The 9,084-nt window shown below is 37.2% G+C and overlaps 2 protein-coding genes across 2 annotated transcripts in view; both read left to right on the forward strand.

The window, feature by feature from the left end:
- The first annotated feature begins 2,182 nt into the window (after positions 1-2,182).
- Positions 2,183-2,707, forward strand: LOC106320806 (uncharacterized mitochondrial protein AtMg00810-like). Its single transcript, XM_013759159.1, has one exon. The coding sequence runs from the start codon at positions 2,183-2,185 to the stop codon at positions 2,705-2,707; it is 525 nt and encodes a 174-aa protein (XP_013614613.1).
- Positions 2,708-8,858: 6,151 nt separating this feature from the next.
- LOC106320810 (putative UDP-glucuronate:xylan alpha-glucuronosyltransferase 3) overlaps positions 8,859-9,084 on the forward strand; it is a 2,551-nt gene continuing 2,325 nt past the window's right edge. The window contains exon 1 of the mRNA XM_013759161.1: positions 8,859-9,067. Coding sequence (XP_013614615.1) covers positions 9,012-9,067 — 56 coding nt within the window. The 5' untranslated portion in view covers positions 8,859-9,011. The remainder of the gene's footprint in view (positions 9,068-9,084) is intronic.

Below are 9,084 nucleotides of genomic sequence, written 5' to 3' on the forward strand. Positions count from 1 at the left end.
TTTATAATATTTTATTTATTTAAAATACAATTTTACAAATTCATAAAATTAAAATATGAAATAAATGAAAATTGCGTCGTCTGCGGCAACCAAACGAACATAATTAAATCTACTTTCTGCGTCTGCGGCTGCGGCAATGTCCTGCGTTTTTGAAACAAACAACAAGTTGCGGCTGCGTCTGCGGCTGAGTCTGAGTCTGTGGCTGAGTCTGAGTCTGCGGCTGAAAAACGAACAACAACCAAACGAATGGCCGCAGCCACAGACTCAGCCTCAGCCGCAGACGCAGCCGCAGGAACCTGCGTCAATGAAACGAACAGCCCTATTATGTAAGTTTCTTTTAAATGAATTAAATGCAAGTTTCGGTTCATTTTCATTTCTTTCTAAGCTTAAATTATTAAGCTCAATCACTCAATTGAAGCTCAAGCCCATCACACAGTCTCAAGATACACACAACCCAAGTCTGAAACAGAGAAACGACAAAGTGATGCAACGGTAAAGATTAAATTAAAATGAAGTGCGTCAAGACCAGCTCACCATCACACAAGTCGTCACCTTGAAGCTCAAAAAAGGAAACTACCTTCTATGGAAGCTTCAGTTCGAGCAGTTCCTCTCAAGTCAGATGCTTTTGGGTTACGTCGCCGGTGCACAACCACGACCTCCTGAAACCACAACCATACGTAATGGCGATGATGTAACAGAAGAAGCAAATCCGGAGTTCACAAAATGGATGAAGAAAGATCACCTGATTCTCGCCTGGATCTTCGGTACTCTAACTGAAGATGCTCTCAAATTGGTCTACGGTCTCCACACCTCTCAAGATGTATGGCTTGCTCTGGCTAAGAAGTACAATCGAGTTTCAGCCACAAGAAGGCTAGATATACAGCGCAGAGTCCAGACCACCGTGGAAGGTACTAAGACTATGACTGCCTATCTAGCGGAAATCAAGTCTTTGTGTGATCAACTGGATTCTACTGGAGCTCCTATCACTGAGAATGAAAAGATCTATGAAGTGCTTAATGGCTTAGGAAAGGAGTATGAGTCAGTGTGTGCAGTGATAGAATACGCTATGGACATCTCTCCAGCGCCTTGCTTTGAAGACATTGTCTACAAACTCACGGGTTTTGAAGACAAGCTCCAGTCTTATCAGCCAGTTCGTGAAGTCACCCCTCACCAAGCTTTTTACACAAACCGTGGAGGCTACTCAAGCCGTGGAAGAGGAAGATACAGAGGAGGATACCATACTCACAGAACAAGTTCGATCCGAAATCTCTTATGTGTGTCTTTCTTGGGTACAACGAGAAATATAAGGGGTATAGGTGCTATCACCCTCCAACAGGCAGAGTCTATATTAACCGGCATGTCTTGTTTGATGAAGATATATTGCCCTACAAAGACACTTATCTACACCTGATTCCTGAAGCTACAACACCTCTGAGCTCAGCTTGGAGACTGCAAAGCAAGTCTCATACTTCAAGTACACCAGATGTCAACACAGATGGATCAGCTTCGGCTAAAGATATTGAAGAGCAACAGCCTATTATGCGATCCTCTGTCAACCCTCCCTTGGTGATACCTGCTGTTGTTGATCTTCAAGCCGCAGAACCAGCAACATCAGAGTCTAGTCAGACCTCTCAAGCTTCTGATCACACAACACCACCAGGATCTCCTAATATTCAAGTGCAACAACCACTGCAAGCTCCAGTAGCTCCAGACAATTCTCATGGTATGATAACAAGAGCTAAAGCAGGGATCATGAAGCTCAATCCTCCATATGCCTTGCTTACTGTCAAAGGTATACCTGAAGTTCCCAAGTCAGTTATGGGATATCAAGCAGCTTGATGTTAAAAATGCATTCCTCCATGGTGATCTTACTGAGACAGTTTATATGAGACAGCCTCCGGGTTTTGAAGATAAAGAACATCCTCAGTACGTTTGTAATCTTCACAAGGTGATTTACGGGCTCAAACAAACCCCCCGGGCTTGGTTTGACAAGTTCAGCTCATTTCTCATCGAGTTTGGCTTCATCTGTAACAGCAGTCATCCCTCTTTGTTTGTGTACCAAAAGAGCAGAAGCATTATTTTCCTCTTGTTATACGTCGACGATATGTTGATCACATGAAATGATCAGCCTCTCATTCAGAAACTTCTAAAGAATCTCAGTAAAGAGTTCAGGATGAAGGACATGGGGCCTCTCAGTTACTTCCTTGGCATACAAGCTCAGCTTCTTCCCACTGGTCTGTTCTTGAACCAACAGAGATATGCAACATACCTTCTCCAAGCTGCAGGGATGCTAGACTGCGCTCCGATGCCTACACCTCTCCCTCTTCAATTAGACAGAGTGCCGAATCAAGACGAGTACTTCTCCAATCCTACTTACTTTTGCAGCTTAGCTGGGAAGCTCCAATATCTCACACTGACGAGACCGGACATTCAGTTTGCTGTAAATGTAGTGTGTCAGAAGATGCACAAACCAACTGTGGCAGATTTTCACTTGTTGAAGCGAGTTCTACGCTATGTGAAAGGTACCTTAGAGATGGGGCTAACGCTTGAATCTGATACAAACTCTCAGGTCCGAGCATATTGTGACAACGACTGGGCTGGCTGTCATGATACAAGAAGGTCCACTGGTGGATTCTGTACATTCATGGGTACAAACCTCATTTCTTGGTCTGCCAAAAGAAGACTCAGTATCACGGTCCTCTACTGAAGCCGAATACAGAACACTTTCAGACACTGCAGTGAGCTAGAATGGATTGGTCTGATGATGAAGAGTATCAACCTACCTCAGTTAGAACCTGCAGAAGTCTATTGTGACAACCTCTCTGCGGTTCATTTGACTGCAAATCCCGTTCTTCACCGGAAGTCGCAGCACTTTGCCACACACTATCATTTTGCTCGAGAGAAGGTGGCTAACGGGTCTCTGATAGTCAAACATATACCTGCAGCTCAGCAACTGGCAGACATCTTCACCAAGTCTCTTCCGCAGCATAGCTTCTACAATCTTCGTTTCAAACTCGGAGTTGCTTTTCCACCCACCTCGAGTTTGCGCGGGGGTATTAAGCCCAGTCACTCAAATGAAGCTCAAGCCCATCACACAGTCTAAGATACACGCAGTCCAAATCTGAACTAGAGAAACGACAAAGTGATGCAACGGTAAAGAGTAAAGCAAAAGGAAGTACGGCAAGACTAGCTCACCTGCAGCTCAATAGCAGGTTTGGAGCGCTTGAGGATCAAACCGAATGAGCTGTCATCTTGACCAGGTAGATAGGATCTAGATGGTTCCTACCTTTTGTATAAATAAGAGAAGAGAAATGATTGTAATCTTCAAGTTATGAAAGCATAATTTTAGAGAAAATACTAAACTTTCCAAGTTTCTATCTTTACCTTTATAAATCACAAGTAGGAGATGTAAATTTCCTCTTACAACGAACGGCTGGCTGACACGTTGGTGTGAACATGAGGAACTTAGAGAACAAGTTTAATTATCACCTAGGCATCTCTTCTCATTGTTCTCTATATAAACATTTGCATGTCTAGCTTCAAAACTACAACATAAACAAAAACACACATATATCATATACATTCACAGCTAACACACAGACACATACATACATATATACACGTACATCTACTTAAACAGGCTAAAAATGAGTTCCAGAGGAGAAGGTTCTAACTCTACGGCGGATACAAAGGTGACTAAAGAAACAGCGAGTGTGATCCCCGTTGAAAGAAAGCTGGTTAAAACCATGGTCTTGAAAACCATTATCTCTGCCTTCACCCCCTCTGGTGGGGATCAGGGTTATGAGCCTACCGGCGACGGCAACCGTAACGGAGGCCGCGTGCATCCTAGTCGCTGATCGGTCCTTTTATTGGGGCTGAAGATATATGCCGTTGTGACCTTTCCTAGGTCTTTTTTCCTTCATGGTTTTTATATACATATATAAGGTGGTGTTTTAGTGGTCTTATAAGTATCTTTGGTAATAATGCGTCTCTTTGTTTTTCTTAAAATTAAATGTTTGTATTGTTTCCGGTAGGAGGTGGTGATGTTTATGATATCTTCTTTTATAAATAAAGACAAGTTGTGATAATTATGATCGGTCGTGACCTAGTTGTGTTAATGATATTACTATTAAAAACAGTATTCTTTTTTGTCTAACGTAATCAAGTTGATAGTTTCTAATCAACTCTCTAATTTCATATGCCACCGTGCTGTTTTATTTAACCAACTAGTGTTTAGCATGAAGTCAAGATGGGAGCAGTATGAATTGCTTTTGACCAGACTTGTTTCTTTACGTGTGACCTTATGGAAACATATGGGCTTTTGTTGTATTCTTCGTGTGTAAGCCATGTATAGCTATGTGGACATAATTATTGATTTATGATAGACATATATATGTGCGTGTAAATGATTTTGTTGATGAAATCTTTGACGATTATATATAGGAAAAGTGAAACCAATGACAAAGTCAAACCGCAATATAACCCTCGGCCGTATATATGTGTATTTGACTATGTATAATTTTAACATTTTTCAATACTATGTCGTTTTGACACTAAATTTTTAATGAAAAAAATTTGTTGAACCCCACCTTCATTGTGCATTTACGCAAGCTCCCATGTCCAAGAGAAGAAGAAGAAGAAACAAGGTCATTTCGGAATAAATTTTTAGAAATCTATATAATTGCGTTTGTTAAGCAAACAAATATATTTGTTGGCCGAGATGGTTATATAGCATGCACATGGTGTTTAAGGTTCAAGTTTCAAACCCCGAGTTCAACAATTTTTTTATTAAAAAATTAGCGCCAAAATGACCTAGTATTGAAAAATGTTAAAATTATACACAGTCAAATACACATATATACGGCCGAGGGTTATATTGCGGTTTGACTTTGTCATTGGTTTCACTTTTCCTATATATAATCGTCAAAGATTTCATCAACAAAATCATTTACACGCACATATATATGTCTATCATAATAGAATGGCCACTGATTAGGTCAAAGCCATGTTGTACATAATAAATGACAATTTTATCCACACTCTATTTACACATTGATGTGATTATTATAAACACAAAATGGCAAAATGCTACATTCCATAAATTATTTATCTATTTACCTCAATTGTTTCTCTCTTCTTTTGTTCTAATTTTTTTTTTTTGTCATATATATCCGTCGGTGATATACTGATACCAGTTATTCAGTTAGAGTTAGGATTATATACCAAACATACCAATGAGATTTTCTTATGAGTAAAATGCTTGTAAATTATGTTTTAAAACGTTACAATTGAAGCCCCCCACTATTATAACATTTTAGTAAAATCTATTAATATGAATTACCTACATATTCACAAATTAAATTGGACTTTTGGCAACTCTGTAATGGTCATGGGACTGAGCAAAAGAAGCCAGGGGGAGAAAACAAATAGAGTATACTTCTAGCTAGGATATAGCAAAGGCAAGAAATGAAAAATTATGGAATTATACACACAAATATAGCAAAATCCTATGATAAAAAGATGATATTGTTTAGATTCACTGAACAATGACGACTAATCAGCTTATAGTCATGTTCACACACTTGTTTCACACAAAGTCTCATCTCATCTGTTTGTTTATCCTAAGTTTTACTTAATTGATTATTGTATATATTGATAATAATCTTTTCGTCAAAGTCAATAGTCAATAGTCAACGTCAGCATCTGATGAAAATATGGTTATAAAGCTAGCCATGAATTCGTGTCTTTAAAATCAAAATGGATTCAGCAGTAGAAAGGAAAAAAACATTGTGGACTGATGTTAACTGCCAACAAAAGGCGGGAACACTTAAGAGACAATTCATAAATTATGGACCAGTATCTTTGATCCTCTTCTTGTGTTAAAACTCATTCATATAGAACTATCACGACGCGTGATTTATTATGTTTTTTAAAACATACTCTGTTTTTATTGTAATGGATCCTATGATTTTTTTTTTTTTTTTGAAACACTATGGATCGTATGATTTTTATTCGAATATAATATGCAAACGTGGCTCGAAATTAAGAAACTTGTGATAATGATGTAGGGGAAAAAAGAAAGAAAAAGAAGAAAGTGGAGACTGGAAAGAGATATGTACGGACAGAAAATAATTATCCAATAGGTATCAATAAAGTAACTTCGTGAATAGAAAATGAATATTTTTGGAAATTTACATGAGTTTATTCATTCTTGGTGTAAAATATTCCTAGGTACAGGACTTCTCCTATAAGTAAAACTTGGATGTGTGTTTGTCGGCTTAATGTTTTTATTATTTTAAGTTTTTATTGTTCGTTTGACTAAAAAAGTATTTTATTAATAATAGTATCACTTTGGACAATGTCCGAAATAATAGCAAATTGCACTGGAGAAAACAAATATATTAATCTAGTTTTTGTTCAACAAAGGTTATGTACAAATCTAGCATATTTGCCAACATATTTTTAGAGAAACCTCTTTACAAATAAATAAAAGCGACAAAAGTTTCTAACAATGTAAATAATTTTATTTTGTAATGAAATTATAAAGGAAATGAAAAATAAAGAGCCAAAACAGGAAAACACAAGCAGTGGAAACTTGTAATTGCTATTTCTGTTCCAAAATATTATACTTTTACATTTGATTTAACTCTTTTGCTTGTTAAATATTATGTGACCAATTAAATTATGTAATCTTTTATAATTAGTTAAACATATAGATTTAATGATTTTTTTTTTCAAAAAAGTTAACAAACTTTCTTAATATTAGTTCTTAAGTTAAAACGTAACTACTGTACTTATATTTTTTTAAATAAAACGTCCTGATTAACCAGTAAAACTAGCTAGTGATAAAAAGAACAAAAGAACAAAAGACCTTCATGTATTTTCCAGCAAGGGGACAATGGGGGCCATCAAATTAGCAACCTGTCGCCACTAGTGACTTCTCAGAAGTCCAGTTTTGTAAGTATCATTGGCTCTAATTTGAATTGAACACGAAAGCATATTCAAGTATTCCTTCTAAAAGTAGCTGAAGTCTCCTTAAGATTTGTTAGGTAAATAAATTCAAGGACATCTTCATAACAAATCGAAGATATTAACATCTACAAGAGGAAATGCTTACAATGCATTAGTTAAAAAGAATAAAGAAAAAATTGTTGCTTAAAAATAACAAAAATCGTGGATTAAATCTGGGGCAGGTTCTGGCCAAGCTGGATGAAACATTCTACTCAAGCCCCAAAATTTTGAAAAAAAAATATATATAAATAAACCTATAAATTTGTTAAAAAAAATCAAACCCTCCAAACTATATAAATCCTTCTTAGACCGTATACAGCTCCCAAAATTTCAGAGCTGGTCCTGATTAAATCTTGCTATCAAGCAAGTCAGCAATGGCAAAATTGCCTTGATCATTTTATTGAAATTGGTGATCGAATTCAACCAACAAATTTGTAGCTAGATGTTAAATGTGAAGATAATCATGTTCTAAGAGTACTTCCAATTGGAGGTTCTAGCTCCGGGGTTCTAAAAATATATATTTGGGTATGTATATACTATATGTGTATGTATTTGTGGGTTCTAAATTTTACGGAAAATCCAACCTAAAGTGTCAAAACATTCTCTCCGGAAAGAGACTCTATGCAGCCAACATATCCGGGAGGTTGTTATGTTTCAACACAGTTTCCTATCAGTTGATAGGGGAAGAAGACTTGCAAGGGGAAGTGGGTTGTCTCATAGCCAAAGGCAATTGGCTCTTAATTGGATTAGAAACAGTTTGAGAAGTATACTTAACAAGCAAGATCATCAAATATGAACCAACAGAACCTCTGAGATAAGGACTTTTTGCTTTCTCTTTCTCCTGTTTCCTTAGGGTGTTCTCGTTTTTTGAATTTGTTTGATCTGTTTCTGTATATGTAGTCGTACAATGCGCGCACTGATGTACTGAATACACGTATCAATGAACCTCATGGACTTGTCACAGCAATGACTTTTACAAATGGGATGCCTTTTGTCGGCACTAGTGTAAGCACTCGAGCTTTTAAATATTTAATACATGTCTATCATTCTCTTTTTGATTGACTTTTTGCTTTTGTTGGAATTAGTGTGGTCGCATTTCCTTGTGGAAAGACGAAGACGGCTTGTACACCTATAACTCTCAACCTTTCACGTATTTGAGAACGTTTAGTGACAGTCACACTGAAGAAATCAGTTGTCTACCTTCGGTAGGAGATAATCTTTTCTTTGGTTCAAGAGATAACAGAATAAAGGTAAGAAGCTCATGTAAAGACTGAGTTATGATGAATGATATAATCAAATTGTTTTGCATTTTCAGGTGTGAGATCTCAAGACATTTCAATGTAACACGATCCTAACTCTACACACGGACACTGTCACATCGGTTTTAGTTTGGGGTGAAGATGTCCTTGAATTGCCTTTAAGATTTGTTAGGTAAATAAATTCAAAGCTTAAAAAGAAGAAAGAAAAAAAAATGTTGCTTAAAAAATAACAAAAATCGTGGATATATAGCATAATATATTCAGCTTTAAAAAAAAAAAAAAAATCTTGCTGTCAAGCAAGTCACGAATGGCAAAATTGCCTTGATCGAATTTAACCAACAAATTTGTAGGTAATCACGTTCTAAGTTAACTTTACTGCTACGTGTGATTGAACACTAAAAGCCGAATAAAACCATCATGACGTTGTGTTCCTAGGTTTATGGACTCACATAAATGGGCCTAGGCCTCCAAAACTAATCATTTTTAAATCGGGCTTTATGATGATCTGGATTGCTTCATCTTCCTGTAAGGATTTAAGTCTGGATCCTTTAACTGAAGCGATTGACAAAATAATTGTAAATAACACAGCTCATCTTTGACCCAAAAAAGACACAGTGCATACGTTAACAAACGAACTCTCTAATTTTCTCGGAAAATCAAAAAGCGACGAAGAGAATCTAAAGTTTAACATTCGTCCTGCTGCTGGAGCAGCTACTTGCTCCGAGTGATCGATTCCAGAGTATGAGGCTTCCTTCTCCTAGTCCCGTCGAGCCCAGGCACCGACTACCGAGTCAAACGTAAGTCTCCCCCCCCC

This window comes from Brassica oleracea, unplaced genomic scaffold (assembly GCF_000695525.1).
Source record: "Brassica oleracea var. oleracea cultivar TO1000 unplaced genomic scaffold, BOL UnpScaffold01074, whole genome shotgun sequence".
NCBI lineage: Eukaryota > Viridiplantae > Streptophyta > Magnoliopsida > Brassicales > Brassicaceae > Brassica > Brassica oleracea.

Bases quoted from the DNA above. Each gene is read 5' to 3' on its own strand.
- LOC106320806 (XM_013759159.1), top strand. From the start codon at position 2,183: ATGGGGCCTCTCAGTTACTTCCTTGGCATACAAGCTCAGCTTCTTCCC.